At 44.2% G+C, this 19,220-nt stretch overlaps 1 protein-coding gene across 1 annotated transcript; it reads left to right on the forward strand.

The window, feature by feature from the left end:
* The first annotated feature begins 2,586 nt into the window (after positions 1-2,586).
* CSRP3 (cysteine and glycine rich protein 3) lies at positions 2,587-19,125 on the forward strand. The gene is made up of 6 exons (XM_074586328.1): positions 2,587-2,861; positions 10,016-10,147; positions 14,958-15,126; positions 16,518-16,653; positions 17,185-17,278; positions 18,445-19,125. Exons 2-6 carry the CDS (start codon positions 10,036-10,038, stop codon positions 18,522-18,524), a joined length of 591 nt encoding a protein of 196 aa, XP_074442429.1. The 5' UTR covers positions 2,587-2,861; positions 10,016-10,035; the 3' UTR covers positions 18,525-19,125.
* Positions 19,126-19,220: the final 95 nt, after the last annotated feature.

Here is a 19,220-nt window from a genome sequence, read left to right on the forward strand (position 1 = left end):
GGCAGAGACTTACAGGAACTTGCATTACTCAAAGGAAACAAAGTACACACCTTTCATTTTTGGACACGGCAGTTGACAGAGTAAGAACCTGCAGTAATTAAGCTCGGAGAAATGGCCTTCTCACAAACTCTGCTCCATTCTGAAAATCGTAACATATATTCTGACTTGCTGCCTGGTGTCCCTCGCCTCCTGTCAAAATACAGCTGCTTGCTTCTTCACGTGGGCTTTATAACGCCCAGCACTCCGTTCTCGTTCATTTTGCAGGCTGAAAAGCTACCGCTTCTCTGCCTCTGTTACCCAGAAGACTTGCTTTTGGCTCTGCCTACCTGAGCTCGCTGCTCTGCCCGCCCGCCTCGCCTCCCCTCGAACGTGACCCGAGTGCCCGATGTGCTCCCTTGCCAAGCTCGAGGGAAGTCCCTCTGACCCTCAGGCTCGTTTCGCTTTTGATATGCTGCGTTCCAGTGCTCTGAGCCGTGGTTTTTTAATCCCTACCTTTGATTTACAGAAAACACTACATTCCCATTCCACCAGGGATATAAAAATTCGTGTGTGTGTACGCTCCAGTTGCGTATTTCCAGTCTGTTCTTCCAACCTCATGTCCTGATAGCCACAGTGGACCAGGGATTATACGAAATGCCAACTAACCCATAGGGACCCGACTGCTCCTCTGAGCCGTAAAGAGCCTCTCAACAAGACTGGCACCCAGGGGCCACCCCGTATCTGGGTTGGCACAGATGTACAGGAACGAAGCGACACTCAATACCAGGAAACTAAAGGTTGTTCCCTGCCCTTTCCCCTTAAATTCTCTGACAAACTCAAAGGGAAAATACTTAGTGCCATTTCAGGGCAAAATCTTGCTCCAGAAATTTCCCCCCACTTGGTTACGGTGCGAATCCATCCAAGTACATGATCTACACAGAACCATAGAATGGTTTGGGTTGGAAGGGACCTTAAAGATCATCTCATTCCAAGCCCCCTGCCCTGGGCAGGGACACCTCCCACCAGCCCAGGCTGCTCCAAGCCCCATCCAGCCTGGCCTTGAACCCCTCCAGGGATGGGGCAGACACAGCTTCTCTGGGCAACTTGGGCCAGGGTCTCACCACCCTCACAGTAAAGAATTTCTTCCTAATATCCAATCTAAATCTGCCCTCTTTCAGTTTAAAACCATTACCCCTCATCCTATCACTACACTCCCTGATCCAGAGTCCCTCCCCAGCTTTCCTGTAGCCCCTTTAGGTACTGGAAGGGGCTCTAAGGTCTCCCCGGAGCCTTCTTTTCTCCAGGCTGAACCCCCCCAGCTCTCAGCCTGTCCTCATAGAAGGCATCGATGTGAGTGAGGATCAATGAAGATCCAGTTCCCTCAAATGTCAAGGGTCCTATCTTACCGGTCACCGAGGGTGCAAACACAAAGTGGTTACAAGCTTCTCAGCGCTTTCCCTGAACTCCAACAGCAAGCTCAGTCCTGACCCAACCCCCCGCTGCCGTCTTACAAGGAATCATAGAATCAAAGGATGTGTTGGGTTTGAAGGCACCTTTAAAGGTCACCTAGTCCCACCCCCCTCCAGTGAGCAGGGACATCTTTAACTACATCAGCTTGCTCAGAGCCTCATCAAGCCTGGCCTTGAATGTCTCCAGGGATGAGATGTTCATAACATGTACATTGTTCCGTCACCTCTGCATCCAGCCTTATTTGACATAGGCAGAAGAGTTCCATTAACCGTCCAGAGAGAATGACCAAGAAGAGATGGAGTCCAGCTCTCCTGCTCAGGGGAAGAGAGTCCTCCAACTTTACATCAAGGATCTGTCTCTGCATTAACAAACCTTTGCTGGACTCAACAGTCAATGGTTCTACAGGCTCCTAGGAGTTTTCAAAGTAGCCTCAGCAAACAGACCCCTAAAATCCTAGAGCCTGACATGGATTTGGCATCTAATTTCCTTTCGCTCCCATCAAAGTCCCGGAGTTGAGACTCTTGGCTTCAGACTCCTGGTGTTGAACCCCAAGGCTGTGAGAGCTTGGCCCTTTCACACACAGCAAAGTCCAGGACACTGAATGAAGCTTCCACATTCAGACACCCCTTTAGAAAAAGAGAATCAGCTTCTAAATGTTTCAAGCACTTAAAATAAAACCCTATAAAAAGTGAATTTTAAGGGCTTCATACTTTAGTCTCCACTTCTCTAATAGGTCTGCAGCATCATCCATTTCCAAGGCATGGCAAATATCACTACAATGCTGAACTTTATATATATTAACTAGCCATCTTAATGCCTAAAGCCAGTAAAAAATTAAGATTAGAGTGAAAAGCGTAACTCTCTGTGCCCTAAAAGACAAGCCAGTTGTATCTATCAGATCATGAACTGCTGAATGAAATTCTATTCGGTTCAAAACCGTTGAGTTCCAGAGGTTCCTACAAACAGGTGTTTGGTGTTTTTTTTAATAGCTATTTTGGCAAATTACTTTTAGCAATGTGACCGTTTATGAGTAAATCCGCGCTTCAGGAACTGTTATTTATGATTCACCTTTAAGCAATGCGGTAGCGACCGTAAAACTTCAATCTGTATTTCTGATGGGTTAGGCTGCAGTTCGGAATGCCCTCTAGGTGTAACCCGAGGGGCTGCATTGTTGTCCACCTACTCACAAGTGGACATAAGGGGACAAAATGCCAGGCTTTTGTCAGAGGTTATTTTCAGCTCGATGATAGCAATGGCATTGCTCAGATCCCCGCAGCCCTCTCGCGTTCCCCTCCCCTCCCAGCTTTTATAGGGCCGACAGCGGTGGCCACTGCATTTAAAGAGTGCTGGAATCCGTCGCGTTCAAACCCTTCGAGCCCTAAGAAAATAGGGCGAAACATCAAGCGACGCCGGTAAGTAGAATATATCGCGTTCTGCCAAGCCTGTCTGATATAAGGGTATTATTATTATTTTTTTTCCTAACAGGTAGTAGAAAGAGCTTATTGCTTGACAAAGAAAAAGGTGTAGGTATTGTACAGAAAGACGAGTCCTACCGAGCTGACAGCAGTATTTTAGGCTTGGAGCAGCCAACTGATAAGAGAGATTCTTCTGGGCTTCTCGGCTTGGGTAGTAGCGACCGGTGTTACAGGAACGGGGCGGTGGAGATCCTCGTTAACGAGAGACGTGTTTTGAGTACACGCAAGACTGGGTAACAGGTTTCAGAAGCTTTACAAAATTTAGTTAGAAAGGTCCAGAATTAGGTTTTCCACAACCAGCGTGTCTTTGTACGTATACTTTTTAAAGCACACAGATTTACGTGCTTTCATAAATTCTCGGATAAAAGTATTCTAGAAGTAAAACAAACAAACAAACAAACAAACAAACAAAAAATAAAAAACAACCCCAAAAGCTCAAAATATTTGGTTTTTATTATAATGGGGTTATATATTGGTTTTATATCAAATGAGAAGAAAACTTCTATGGAGACTCGACAGAAAACGGCCAGATAAGAATGCAGGATGAAAGAATTCCCACATCCACCACTCAAGCATTAAATGAGCACGACTGGCCAAGTCTTCGGAAAAGCCCCGATAGTTTAAAAATAAAAATTATTTACTTTGAAAATTTTTCTACCTAAAGGTAAGATCATTTCAAAGAATAACGCCTTGCGGGTAGATAAAATAATTCGGTGTCTGATCTCAATCATCACGGCAACATTTCGCAGTCGGTTACAGTTTTGCTTGGCACTTAAAAGACTTAGTGCGTGGATAAGGATTTAGAGAAGGATTTTGTGGGAGGAAAAGCGAAAGCTGATAGCCCGGGATTAGGTCTGGAAAAAGGAACGGGTCATTTGTACAGCAGGATGCGGTTTCCCCACAGCAACGGGAATCAAACTGAACTCTGCGCGTGTAAGCGCGGGGTTGGTTTTCTCAAGTCAGAGCCAAGTACCTTGTTCCAGTGCCTATTTTTTGGAGGTGCAACCTGGAATTTCTGCAAAAGTGTGGATCGAGGAAGTTTGAAAAGAAATGCAACATCACTATGCCAGAAAATAACAGAAAATTATTAGAAATTAGAAATTATTAGAGAATTAGAGAAAGCAAGGGATTCCATCACCTTTGTACATCATGTGCTTCGTATCAAGTCACTTAAAATCTTTTGTTCAAAAGGGCTCCCGTAACTTAGAGTCACCAGTGTCAGAGAAAAAAATCAGCATTTACTTTCCTGTGTCAGCGTGGAAATTCCCATCCCTTGATCTCCATGTGTTGGTTTACTGCAGAAATAAAGGAAAAATGGGAGTCATCATGAGATCGTGGTGGGGGCTCAATCTATGACACTAACTAATAGAGTTTACCTGTGTCTATAGTCCACTGAGTGCACCGGAATATAAGAAATATGATTATAAGTACATAACGATATTGCATCCTTCATTAACTGAGCTCGCTCCTCAGCCACAAACGTTTTCTCTGTTGTGGGTCGATTCTGCCGAGGGGTAACGCTTGCTGCAATGGAGTGGATTTTGACGAACACACCTTTCGGCTTTGTTTTTTGGTGGAGTGGCAGGAATTGTGCTTTACGCTGCGGGCACATGAAGATAAAACGTAACACAGTGAGTGTTAGTTGCAGAGAAAGAGAGAAACTACAGCAGCATTTTATTACTGCTTTTATAAAGGAAGCTCTATGTCATTATCCCCACGGCGCTGGCGAGGCCGGTAACGCTGAGGCCGGCGGAGCGAGTGCCTGGTGGTCACAGGACGGGTCAGCGGCGGAGCCGTGATTAGATACCGGAATGAGGTCCCGGCTGCGTTGGCATTTCCCACAGGCTTCAGCTGGGAAAAGAATTTCAAACGTAGCCGTGATACCCGCGTTTCAATGTAGGCAGCGATTTAATTTGATACCATTGCTGTTTATTTATTAGGTTAGGAATCAGTCTTTTACCGAGATTAGACCAAACAGCTAGCTGGGACTGAAACAGAGACACCAGGCACATCCTACCCATCGCTCCCGGGTCAGCATTCACCAGCCGGCATCAAGACCGACATGTCCCATCCTGTTCATCCCCCTCAAAGCCACCCTGTAGCACACGTGGCACCCTGAGATAATCCTCCCAGCCACCCCAGACGGGCCCTCTGCAGCCCATTCAGAGATGAGCTGGGCTCTAGACTATCAACTGCTTCAGCATTTAGCAGGGAAAAGCCTCATATTTAGCAAGGAAACACCGGAATTACTTTCAACACCTTTTCCACTTGCACCGCGCTGTCTCACACCAGCGCTGCCTTTTACTCCTCTACACAACTTCGTCGGGACAGAACTGCACCCGCTTCCCATTTAGATCAATGGATCTAAATATATTTTTGGATTATATTCTTATCAATAGCACTCCGACCAGAGTGAGACGCTCTGTGACAGTTGCGTGACATCCAGATTTGTACGGTATGACTAATAGCTCGACACAAGACGGCTCACGTGGTTTTTTTGTCATGCCTGTGCAGAGCACAGAAACCCTTCAAAGGCTTCCTTGCTCCGAGGGTAGCCTATATAGCAGAGTTACAAGCTCTAAATAATGAGAGGCACGTACCCTTGGCCGCAAATCTAACGCGTATGAATTCTACTCCCCGTAGTAGCTTCATTTTGAAAAGGAACGACACGAGCTGCTGGAGACTATTCGAGCACGACCAAGAACGCTCCTCCAGCTTAACAGTACCGTGCCTGCCTGCCAACACGCCGCAATAGTCGTACTCAAAAATGTCTCTGTCACGTGTTTAATCCATTTCGAGTGGGCCCACTCTACTGCCCACGAGATCACCAAAATATAACAAGGACCACGTGGTCGGCGGCCACGGCACGTTAACCAGATTTAGCCAACAAAGCGCAGGGAATTTCAAGGGGATTTAGATACTGACACCCGCTGAAATTAAGTAAGACTTCGGGTATAATTTTTTCTACGACAAATAGGAGAACAACTTCTATTTGCACATTGTGAGGATGGAGATTTATCCACTGCTGTAATTTAGATGGGTAGAAACCTTTGAATGCCATACACCCTGTGGAATTTGCTTGCTCAGGGTAACGCGGCTGCACAGGCAGCATCCGCAGGGATGGCCACTGCCGTCCAGGGCTCGGAGAGACGAACAAAGCAAGGATGTGAGGAGCAGGGACTTGCCCCGATACCTCACCCAGCAGCTCGTCCAGCCACAGACACCACGGCATCCGCTGCCGTTCTCACGCCCCCATCCTTACCGGAACGTTTTTTACTGTGACTTCTTTCTCCTACAGCTTCCCATCAGGTGATGCCAAGAAAACATGGAAAATGTGTGTGCATGCCCAGTCACGTTACTATACTTAGCACCAGGAGCGATGGCTCTTTTAAGAGCTCTAACCACGGCCCGTAACAGCACAAGGTTCGCTATCGCGCATTATCAGACGTTTTCAGAGATTATTTTTTGCCTTCAGCTAATGATGTAATTGGAGCTACTTTCTAACGAGCATCCCAGTGCCGCAGACTGAAACGCTTGGTGTGCCTTTGAGGGGAACTAAAGCAGTTTTAGAGAGACTTTAGAGTTGTAGGAGATACAAACTGGTCTCCTCCAGCGCTGCTCCAGCCAGGAAGGGATTCGACTGGAAACGTGATTTGAAAGGGAAGATTGTGAACACAAAAAAAATCTCATTTCCATTTTCAAGAAAGTGTCGCAAAACTGATCTTTATCTCCCATCTTTTCTCCTTCTCTTAAAATGTTTGAAGCATTACCTGAAGTATTCTTTTAAGAGAAAAAAAAAGCCACCAATACAAAAGTATTTTAAGAATAGGAGAAAATACAGAATGGAGGAATGAGACGAGAAGATTTTACCTCCATGAAAGATTTCTCGCTGTTCTTTTATCTCCCATTTAAAAGAATTAAAAAAAAATCATAGAATCATAGAATTGCCTAGGTTGGAAGGGACCTTTCAGATCATCTAATCCAACCATCAACCTAACTCTGACAAAAACCATCATTAAACTATATCTCTAAGCAGCTCATCTACCCGTCTTTCAAATACCTCCAGGGATGGTGCCTCAACCCCTTCCCTGGGCAGCCTGTTCCAATGCTTGATAACCTTTTTGGTGTGAAAATTTTTCCTAATATCCATCCTAAACCTCCCCTGGCACAACTTGAGGCCATTTCCTCTTGTCCCATCGCCTGTTCCTTGGGAGAAGAGACCGACCCCCACTGGCTACCCCCTCCTTTCAGGGAGCTGTAGAGAGCGAGAAGGTCTCCCCTCGGCCTCCTCTTCTCCAGGCTGAACACCCCCAGCTCCCTCAGCCGCTCCTCACAGAACTTGTTCTCTAGACCCCTCACCAGCTCCGTTGCCCTTCTCTGGACACGCTCCAGCACCTCAAAAATATATATAAAATATATATTTTAAGAGTGCTATCCAGTAAAGTCCTCACTGAGTAAGACGGGACCAACTTCAGCCTGTTCCTCGCGTGCAGTTATTTTTCTTATTTCAGCTACATCAGGTTTTTGCTTCTTACTCGTTACATTACAGATAAACAGAGTTAGAGGCGAGCTGAGTTTTCTTTTCCTTCTTGCATCATTACTGTTTTGCGACTATCAGAGCAGGTCGGCTGGTGAGCAGCCTCCCGAGAGAGCCGATAGGGTCTGAAAGAGGTTAACGATGTATGACAGCAAGAGGACGAGGCCCATCGAGCTGGGGAGGTTGTTCAGCTGAGCGTCGGTCAGCCTCCCAAAGCGGAGGAGAGACGGGCTCCTGCCTGAGTTCGACAGGCATGCTGCACACCGCAGGTAACAGCCACAGCAGTGAATATCGCAGAATCCCAGCATGGTTTGGGCTGGAAGGGACCTTTAAAGGCCATCTGGTCCAACCCCCTGCCATGAGCTGGGACATCTTCAACTAGACCAGGTTGCTCAGAGCCCCGTCCAACCTGACCTTGAATGTTTCCAGGGATGGGGCATCCACTTAAACAGGGTGAAGGATATACTAATAACCGCAGTACTGAAGCGGAGATGTTTGGATATGCTGGTACCTCCACTGTTATCAAACATCGATGGTTAAAACGTGCTACGTCTTCAGTGCCATTGTTTCAGCGTGTGCGCACACTCCTGCGCTATCTTCCTGTTGCTGCACAGACACGTCTTTTATACCACTGCGTGGTTTTTAGTGTCACAGACACGTCTTTTATACCACTGCGTGGTTTTTAGTGTCACAGACACGTCTTTTATACCACTGCGTGGTTTTTAGTGTTAGCAGCCAGAAAGAATTCCCCGCGGCTTCAGGTTAAGCTTGCAGAGCTGGCAATCTTTCATTTCATTCCAAAATTCAGAAGATAGATACACTACAGAAGTCACTAAAATGGTGATAAACATGGGACATTGGCGTCCAATGTACAGGCATAGTAAAACGTTAGTCAAAAATGCCAGCCATTTAAAATACCAGCTGTGTTACGGCACTGCTGTGATAAATTCCCCTCTTTCTCTTGCTTGACTTCAGAAGAACATTCTCAGGGACCGGGCCTCATTCAGCCTTCAAAATCCTTTTCTTAGTTACAAATAGCTCACGGTGAATTTAATCAAATACGAATAGCACAAGCAGGCTGCGAAAGAACTATAATAAGAAGGTGACGGGTTTTCCAAGAAGGAGAAGGAAGGTCTGCGCCAGGAGCTCGGAACAAGCCGATAATACGATGGGCAGATGACAAGATGACGTCCCAGCCTTTCCAGAAACGATGACTCAAACCAGCAAAACAAAAGGGCACGCCGTAGGCTGGAGTCGCTTCAGAGGGGTGACAGCGCAGTCAGCAGGAAGGGCACTTTCTGAGCCGCCCTGGCTCCGACACTGCTCTCCTGCGTGACCTTGGGCAGGTCACTTCAACAGCACCTGGAATAGTAAGAACTGGAATAGTAAGGACTACTCTCCTCTTTTTTTTTTTTTTGTTTTAATCAGATGTTTAGATTTTTAAAACAACTGACAAAGAAAAACACGCCTTAAGCCCCTCAGGAACCTCTCTGTTATTCGTTTATGACGGCTGTGCAGCACAGTGATCTCGCAGCTGCTGTATGAGGAATTCAGAAAAGGAGCCAACAACTTTTTCTATTAAAGCATCCTCTGAAATAACATCGTACATTTGTTAAACTTCAAAGTGGAACTATCCGGGTATGAATTGTATCAAACGATATCGCACTGACAGAGAAAATTGCCTTTGTACATGTTAGCGAGGAAGCTCACGTGGCACTGGATGAACAAGCACTTGGAGAGGTATAAACAGTATTATAAGCTGTCTCTTAACAGAGAGTTTAGGTAGAACACTGTTCTGTAGAAAATTTAATGCCAAATACCATCCACACTTTTGCTTAAACTCCAGCAAAGCTTCAAAGTGTTTGTTAGCTTCCATTAAAGTTTGCCTCGCAAAACCAGATCAACACACATAAAGCAAAACCGGAGGGGAAAAGGCTACACTGGGATACAGGGGAGAGCAGGATTGAAAGGAAATGGCTATTTGTTGGAAAATAAATCCTAGATCCACTTCTCCAGAAGAGGTTTGAGTGATGCTGGCACCTTTTTACTGAAACGCTTTACAACCCTTTCACATATTTACCATCACAACGTACTGAGCTAAGGAATATCCTAATTGCAAAAGAAGGTGGCAGAGGATTTAGACTGTCCCTGTCCCCCGAAGCGCTGGGGGAGCACCTTCACCCGTGGATAGGACACGTTCCCGCTGCCGCACAGGTAGGTACTATATGTGGGCTGCCAGCCTGCCCAAAACCCCGTGACACCAGCCACAGCTCCCACCGGCAAGGAAGGTCTTCCCAGGTCTCCCGTCCTCAGCTGGGCTGTAGAAGCTGGGTGGACTCCAGCTGCCGCCTCATCTCTCTGCCAGCAGATAACCTACACGTACTTGCGGTGCAATTCTCACCAGCAGACATTGGCTCGGGGCCACCCTGCAATAGCAGTTGACTGGAGAGGGCGGGGGGGGGAATAAATTTAAAAAAAAATTAAGATCAAACTGTTCCGCTTGAAATAATTCACTCTCACTGATGTATTTATTTCTGTAATGCGATTTTTCTAGGCCACCCTTCAGATACCAGGATGCCGAACTGGGGAGGAGGAGCCAAATGCGGTGCCTGTGAAAAGACGGTGTACCACGCGGAGGAAATCCAGTGCAATGGAAGGAGTTTTCACAAGACGTGCTTCCTCTGCAGTAAGCTGGGCTACACTCTTCTAACTTCACAATAGTCCCATAGCTCTGTATAAATCTTCCATAAAAGCTAGTAAATCTGCTTTTGTATTACTTTGCATGCAATAAAGAAGCTTCAGAGTTTCCCCAATTTAACGTGCTTGCTCACAGGCCACTGACAGCAGGCTTTTTAACACCCTGAGCAACGCACAGGACGGTAGAAGCAAGCAGCATCAGGCTGAATTTCACAGGGGGAAAGTTTTGTAAAGCATCTTCCTTCTGGGAAAGTTCGAAGCAGAGGGCAACGTGTTAACCACCCTGCCCGAAATAGCACAGCAAGACCGATTCTGGTCTGGCACCCTCTAGAAACCTAAAGGTGAAACCTGTTTCCCACCCTTTTAGTAACGGAAGGATGGAAAACTACCACATCAGTTTTCAAAGCAGCAGCCAGTTTTCTGAAATGCCAGTTTGCCGCTCCACAGCAGCTCTTAATATATTACCAAGCCCTTTCTAGCCCTTCACCCCGAGCAACCTGCCTCTCAGGCTCCCAGCTTTTCTTCTTCCAAACCTGCGTTGGATGATTATTGTTGGGGACACAACAAGTGCTGCAAAATCACAGACTGGCAGGGGTTGGAAGGGCCCTCTGGAGATCATCCAGTCCAACCCCCTGCCAGAGCAGGGTCACCCAGAGCAGGTGGCACAGGAACGCGTCCAGGTGGGTTTGAATGTCTCCAGAGACGGAGACTCCACCACCTCTCTGGGAAGCCTGTGCCAGGGCTCTGCCACCCTCACAGGAAAGAAGTTCCTCCTCATGTTGAGGTGGAACTTCCTATGCTCAAGTTTGTGCCCATTACACCTCTTGTCCTGTCTCTGGGCACCACTGAGAAGAGCCTGGCCCCATCCTCCTGACACCCACCCTTTCAGTATTTATAAGTGTTGATGAGATCCCCCCTCAGCCGTCTTTTTTCCAGACTGAAGAGACCCAAATCCCTCAGCCTTTCCAGGTCCATCTCCAAGAAACCCTACCTTCTGTCCCACAACGTAGCATATTATGGGTTTGTTTCAAGTTAGACAGTCTAAACAAACAGCACTCCTAAGACAGAAATGTGTCGTCTTAGGATATTATAGGAGATCGCTACTTTTATGGTGAATCCTAACATTAATTCATTTCACACAGGAAAGCTGAAAGAGGTTACCCCGCTGTCATCAAAATCTCCCACCGACAGCCTACAAGCGCCTCAGTCTCCTCCTTCCCCATATTTCAGAGAGGCCCATTTCACTTACTCGTTTACTCCATGGACCTCGGTAACGTTTGGCAGGGAGATTCCGGGAATTTCACTTTCTCTGCAGATGAGGTAGCACTTGAAAAATTAGAGAAAAGGTGTCAATTCAGCTCCGCTTGCCCTTTGTGGAGGGAGTAAACGATTTGATAAAAGACTAACAGTTTATTCTGCAGACAATGCTTGAGACTTAGTACCTTTGCGGCATGAATTCCAGCATGTCGGCTCAGGAGCCACCGAATCCAAATTTTCACTGTCTTTTCCAGGAGGGATAGAGAGCTCTCGTTTGGAGGCATGAGGCTGATATTAAACGCTTAGATGACACAGTGCTCTGTAGAATCGGTCCAAAGGACACGCTTAAGTCGTCTCTGCCTTTCCCTGAGTGCCCGGCAAGTGATGCCTAAAAGACCGAGTGAAAAAGAATTCCCTCAAAAAGTTTTCAGTTAATTGACAACCTTCAGCCAATTCTTACAGAATGGTAAAAATCTCACTTTTGTGGAAACCAGACACTCATTGCTTCCATGTGCTGCCATAACAATGAACACTAGGTCCCAGAGAAACAGGAGGGAGAAGGACATGAATGTAGTAATCATGAGAAAAGGATTAATTTACACTTGTGCTTTATCAAACGCTAGAAAATGATATGGCAGAAGACGACAAACAAGCAGACTCTCCAGTGTCTAACAAAAATAGACTGCTGTCCTAATACGGCATAGTTAATATAATAATATTTCTCTCCCCCCTAATACTGGAACAAGTTTAAGCTTCATTCCTGGTATGACTGATTTTATTTTTTTTTGTTAGTGATTCAGGATAACCAACAGACATCCATTAGCGCCAACCGTTTGTTTCATTTGTTGTGGTTTGGGTTGGTTTTTTTTTTTGGTTGGTTGGTTGGGGTTTTTTGGCGGGGGTGGGGGGGTGTTATTTTATTTGCCCTTTGTAGTTTTAAGTCCGAACTAAATTATTAATAGGTTAGGTACTAAAAAAAGTATTCCCAGCAGAAGTATGTTTAAGGTCAAAACCTAAAGATGCATCTAAGCCCAGCTGGCACGCGGGAGGTATGTTAATTGGCTTTACTTTTCCCATGATTCACACACACTAATCAGCGGCTCAGGACGACTCGGCATCGTGTATCATGTTCACGAGCTTTTCAATGAACCCATTATAGGATTTCATTTCTCAACAGAAGAAAGACAATCCTTCCCGACCTAATCTCAGGTACGGAAACAGGTAACCGATTTAACTGAGCTTTCATATGTTTTTGTATTAAATATATTGAAAATATATTTTATATTTTACATTATATTTGACCAGACACACAAAACACGCCAGCATTTTTTGATCAAAAAGTTCAATTTGGACAAAATTATAAGCTGTTCAAGGCAACCTGTTAAGACCGTAAGAATGAGAGAAGCTGAACTATAAATCACACTCTCTCCACTCCATAGTTTTTCCCTACAAACATTAGGAGAGAGAAGCTCCTTTCCAACAAACCCTCTTTCCCATGCAGATTGCCGTTTACCTACCGTGTTTTCCCTGTCAGCTTTTACCTAAACGGCAGCTGTGAGGGACATTTGGCAGGATCTCACGCCATCAACCTGAAACTTCTTCATGCCGGCTTGTGAAGAGTATCTGCCGGCGGATGACAGGTCTCAAAGTTATTTCAACAATAGCCCTTCAAGGGCTTTTGCTCCATCTGTCGCGGTGAATTGATACTCTATCCCCAAGGTGCCAGAAATAGAAGCACTTTATCTGCTGCTAGAGTTTCCATCATCCCTCAACTCCCTTAGCAAACATAATTATCACCTCAAAGCAGAAGAGACTGTAGCACGACCAGATCAGGTTCGCGCATTTACAGAAGCCCCTCGTTTTGTTTCCATTCACTACAAAGGTCCTCGCAAATTATTCTCCCCTCTACGCGGCACAGTGACAGAATTAAAGCTGCAGCGGTTCCACTATCAGCTTAAATTCTCTGATGTGGATGAATTTTAGACTCACAGCAGGACAGTTAAAATAAACATGGAAGGGAAAAGGGACTGATCAAACACTCGGACAGCTCTCCTAGAGCTTGAACTTCCAACCACTTTCAATACTCGTGTATTTCACAGGTTTCCGATGTTTACATGAGCTGAGCAACTTTATTTTCCAAGCTATCAACAGCCCACGCTTGGCTGGAATGCCCTCTGTAGGGCACGCACTTTTCAAAGCAAGTCAGAGAGTCTAGAGGAAGTCTATTTTCTTATTTTCTTTTTTTTTCCCCTCTCTATCACCGTTGACACTGTACAATTTGTAAGAGGTGTTGAAACTTTAAGCATACTATGAAAACCCTGATTTTCTTCTATTGGCACTGCAAACAGAAAGCTTCACCCTCTCTCGATGGGGTGGGGGGCTGTCTCACACCGAGTTCCCCAAACAGCGCCAACATGAGGAGTGTAGCTACTATTTTTATTCCCATTCATTATTGTTCAACTTTTATGCATAAGCACCAAGGGGATCCACTGGACCAGTAACAGGATTCAGCCTCTAACCACTGTGCGGGTTCCAGATGAGCAGAGAACTGGGGAGAGAGTCATCTGGCTTCCACGGCCACCTGATGAGAGTAACCACACATGAGACCGGCCTCAGCAGCACTCATTAGCTCCAGGTGTAGCTTGTGTTTCTCAAAACACGGACACTTGCTTGATGAGACCCCCAAATGAGCACCTGTTAGCACTCGTTAGCTTTCGGTCCTTCCAAGTTGAGGCTGGGGTTCAAGCAGTGCCGTAGGGGATAGAACTTGTATTCCATTATGAATGTCAGGCATCCCAAGGACGACTTCTGTCCTGGAGCCTCCCAAGACCTTTCCTGGTGAGCTAAGCCAAGCAGGACTTCTCTGTAACGAACACGATGAGGAAGAGGCTTCTGTTTTTGGAACAGCTATAGTCATACTCTTGCCATCCTGGAGGAACTCTAACAGATCCACGACTACCAGTTATTTGGGGTCATTGCTTCGCCTTGCACTACAGCTCAAACAAACGAGGCTAGATAAATAAAAAAAATCCACAACCTGCTTGACTCCGTCTGGACAATGTATGTACGTTAAATCCTCCTTTAGAAACACCCCACATTAAAATAGGGTGGGCTGAAATGAGAAAGCCACCACGGACTCCGAGTGACTATCTTGGAAGGTGCAGATGCACACAAGAATGAACACCACTACACCTGCCTTTTTTTTTTTATTTCTTTTCTTTTTTTTTTAAGGCTTGGGAGTTTAGGATGATGATCCCAAATCCGTCTGAAGCTTCCCAGATCTAGACAAATTGTCTTGACGAGCCCACGATTTTCCTAGGGTTAGGATATAACTTCAGAGTGGCAGAAGAGGAGCACGTTGCATGCACGAACAACTATTTTAGCAACAACCCAGTGACCACAGACTAACACCCTCCTTTTCCTGTATTTTTAAAGATAAACAAAAAAAAAACCCCAACCACTAATTGCAATTATGCTGAATCACATAAATTCAAATTTGAAAACACGGATGTGTATCCCTGCCTGTCTCTCCCCGTTTTCAGTGGCTTGCAGGAAAGCTCTGGACAGTACCACGGTGGCAGCTCACGAATCTGAAATCTACTGCAAAACTTGCTACGGGAGAAAATACGGTCCCAAAGGCATTGGCTTCGGACAAGGGGCAGGATGTCTCAGCACTGACACTGGCGACCACCTGGGCTTGAATCTGCAACAGTGAGTTAAATCCCACTGACGACACCTTTTTCTGGTGCTGCTTGTCACTTAGGCGGGTATTTTAGATATTTTATTCTGTTTCCATAACAACATCTAGCGTAAATAGCACAGCAGACTTTCCTACAACCTTTCCTCCAGTGGACATAGTAATTTGCCAGTTTTTAAATGACGTTCAGGCTCTTTAAGCCTTCTTTATAAATTATCTCCTCCTTCAATGGGCAATTATTCTGCAGAAGCAGCCTTTACTTTATACGCCACCACACACATAAATATTCACTGCAATTGTAATTTGCCATTAGTAGCACAGTAGTAAAGTCACATTCACTGTAGAACACGAGAATATTTTTTTTTTTTTTTTCCTGTCAGAGGCTAAAATACAGTTAGGTTTTACTGTTAAGAGAAATAATCACACTACCACATACTGTTAACTCCTCTCAACGGGGGAAATAACATTTCTAAATCCTCCCTGTGGCTCGCATAACACTTACAAACACACCGAGAATATGTTTGAACAAAGGAATTCTAATGGGATACCATCTTCCAAAAGCCTCAGCTGCACATAATTATCTCTGACAGCACATTTTTGTAGTATTTTTCTACGATTCTCAAAGCTGCGCATTTCCAAATCAACGACGCTTTCTTCTGGTATTACTATAAGGAAACCAATTAACCAATACGCTACGCAGGAAATAAAAGCTTAAATAATGTATTTAACGGTAGCTCCTTGTAAGATATGAATCCATTACGGGCAGAGTTCTGCATCAGAAATCGTCACGTCCTGTAGATTTAATGACCTGTTGCAGCCCAACAATCCGATAATTCGAAAGTCATTCCGTGAAAGGCTTTACGCCAGCACAAAGACATAAAGCACGAAGTCCAGAAACACAAAGCAAAGCTGCTTTTCTGAGGCGCCTTTGACCCTGGGCCAGCTGAGAACGCCAGTTCCCTCTCCAAACGTTACACTCGCTAATGAAACAACTGCATGCAAAAATCGAATTTTTATTTTCCACTCACTGAATACCAGCAGCCAGCCAGTTACAAAGAACAGCAAGGTCTTTTGCTTGTATTTCCCCCCTTGCCTCCCAATAAGACAAAATTCTTTTTTATTTTCACTTTTCATTAATCTTTTCCGCATCTGGCTGCTGTCAGCTCCATGTCTTCAGCCCAAACCAGGTGACATCACTCTTTACAGTATCAGCTTTTCAATCACACAACATAGAACTCAACAGAATACTGTCATTTTCTCTTTTTTCCCCTCCTTTTGCATGTCTTAAATACAGGTAATTTAGTATTTTTTTTTATCCCTTACCAAAAAATCATGACATCGTTATTTCTAGACCGAAGGTAACATCTTAAGCAGTATTTTAAAACACTGAAAACTTCTGTTTTAGGGGGTCACCAAAGTCTGCTCGCCCTTCTACACCAACTAATCCTTCCAAGTTTGCCAAAAAGATAGTAGATGTGGATAAATGTCCCCGTTGTGGCAAATCAGTGTATGCTGCAGAGAAGATCATGGGAGGAGGAAAAGTAAGTAGTTACTACAGCACTAGAAACAAAACATACTCTTATAATGGGGATGATAAAAGGCCAAGGACCTCTCTGCTGTAGTTTGAATTTTTACTGATAGTCATTCTACTACCATCTCTGGGGATATTTATAATTTAAACGTTTAGTTGTAGTGGCAATTGCAGCTATATTAAAGAATTCCGGCGACTAGAAAAACAAAAGCCTGTCTCACGTGACATGCTAGCTCTCTGCTCTAGGAACTCTCACGACAATATTACTTCTGCACATCAAAGCAGCCAAAACAAGAGTAATATTTGTAGCTCCCCGCTTTTTACTGGGCATTAAGAACAAAGTCACTAGGTGAGATACTGATATGGGATAATAAAGTAATTGAAAAAAAAGACTTACCTAGAATGACTAAAAATAGAAGCCATAAGACCAAGAAAACAATTTTAACGTTTTCACACTGTAAAAAGCAATAGTTCTTTGTTTCTTGTCTCTGCTAGCTGTGTGCTTTCTGTAACATACGATGAATTGTCTTAATTTCCTCAGCCTTGGCATAAGACGTGCTTCCGCTGTGCCATTTGCGGAAAGAGTTTAGAATCTACAAATGTTACAGACAAAGATGGAGAGCTCTACTGTAAAGGTAAGATCTGTAATGAGCCGGACCGGGTTATCCAGTCAATCTAAAGTTACTCTTATTAGACCTAGTATCGCCATCATGATTCACCCTGTTGCATGCTTAACAACTTAGTGAACTTTCATTTTATCTTAACAACTTTCTGAAAGCGAAGGAAAGAGCTACGGTAACATTGCAGTTGCCTCTTCTACCGTTAACATTTAAATTTCGAAATTGTAATTTTTCTACAAATATGCCAATCTCTCAGATCCATTCTCAGACCTTCTCACAGGAACACTGGCCATATCTGCTGGGCAGGCTCTCGTACCTGCATTGTCTCTCTCACTCAAAAAAACCACAGCAAACCAAACCAACCACAAAGATACAGATCTTCAAAGGCCGTCTGTTTAAGGTCATGGTCCAAACTGTACTTCTTCCCAGTAAGAGTTAAAAGATACTTCCAACTACAGTGGTAGTACAGAAAACACTTTCATGCTGAATTATACATCCAGGTGTTCTTCTCAGAACAAGAAAATTCACAGACTTCACTTGACTCTCAGAAATAGCTTAAAGGGGAAAATATACAAAGGTTTTGTATCCTAGGCTAAACTTTACAGAGAATCCTAAAGCAGAATACTTAACTTCTGTGACTTTGGGTGCAGTCTGACAACTGCCAAGTGATCAAATTAGCATATTTGCAGAAATATGCTGACCATTACTACTTCCTTGGCAAAGTTGTGACAAATAACCGCACATACTGAGCAACACCGAATTAGAATGGCCTGGTTTAAACTACCATCGATAGTTTCTGGACTATGCTCTAGTTCTTTTAACCCCCTTTGAAAAATCTCTGACTTACTACTCAGCCTGTATTACCCATACAGACCAAGTTTTACTGAGTATTTTCAGACAGGAAAGTAGCTTGAATGAAAATGTTACTTAGACCTTAAATACATACCATTCCTTAATGTTTTTTGGTTTTTTTTTTTTTGGAGAAGATCAGATATGACTTGCTTAATTCAAATACGTGATTCCAGCTTCACTATTAGAACCTGTGGACACTTTGGGAAGACACTATTTCAGATTTCCTTCCTTTTAATAACTTAAATTTGGTTGTAATACTGAAACCAAAAGTCATTTACCTCTGTATGAAAATATTCAGAATACCATTTACCTCCCTCCTTCTTTTGCAGTTTGCTATGCAAAAAACTTTGGTCCCAAAGGAATTGGGTTTGGTGGCCTCACTCAAGCGGAAAAGAAAGAGTGTGAATGAGAAGACGCAATAGACTCAAACTGCTGTTGATGCCACCAAGTGATAGCTGTCGAGTAAAACATTAAACATCACATATTGCTAAGAACCTAGGGCATTTGTTTAATATTTTCCACTTGTAGGAAAAGCTTGTGAGCATATATCTTAAGAAATCCTTAGATTAGATTTAAAAAGTACAGTAATAAAACAAGAGTAATGTTTGTTTTACAGTAAAGACAAAAAAAACCTCTTATGGAACATTACTGCTTCTTAAACTAGTATTTACGTCCCTTGAGTCTGGAATTCTAAAGACTCAGCATACTGTCCCGCTAAGACAGAGGTACTTCATGGAGCGCAAGGGTCAGAACGCTCCAAGCTAGGCCATGCTTTCCTTTGTTCAGAATGTAACGCTGTCTACATTTCTACCAAACTCCTAATGGAGCATTGAATGTTCTGACATTTTGTGTTATGGCAAAGTAGATGTTATTCACTTCGAGAAAACTAAAAGGTATTTGAAATTCTTTCAAAGGGAGAGATTTCCGAAGAAAAACATTTTTGTAGAATAGTGTTGTAGGTTTTGTTATTGTATGTTTTCAAGCTACAATAAAGTACTGGTATTGCTTCACATTATTCTTACTTGAATTTACTTGTGGTTTTGTGTTCTACAATGTCGCGGATAAATGCATTTCACGAAGATGAATGAAACCCCTCATTTCTTAA

The sequence above is a fragment of the Larus michahellis genome, chromosome 4 (genome assembly GCF_964199755.1).
Source record: "Larus michahellis chromosome 4, bLarMic1.1, whole genome shotgun sequence".
In the NCBI taxonomy this organism is placed as follows: Eukaryota; Metazoa; Chordata; class Aves; order Charadriiformes; family Laridae; genus Larus; species Larus michahellis.

Excerpts from the sequence above, each read along its gene's own strand:
- CSRP3 (XM_074586328.1), top strand. The coding sequence starts at position 10,036 with ATGCCGAACTGGGGAGGAGGAGCCAAATGCGGTGCCTGTGAAAAGACG. Across the intron at positions 15,127-16,517 it reads CTGGGCTTGAATCTGCAACA|GGGGTCACCAAAGTCTGCTC; the intron begins GTGAGTTAAATC and ends CTTCTGTTTTAG. Across the intron at positions 17,279-18,444 it reads TGGAGAGCTCTACTGTAAAG|TTTGCTATGCAAAAAACTTT; the intron begins GTAAGATCTGTA and ends CTTCTTTTGCAG.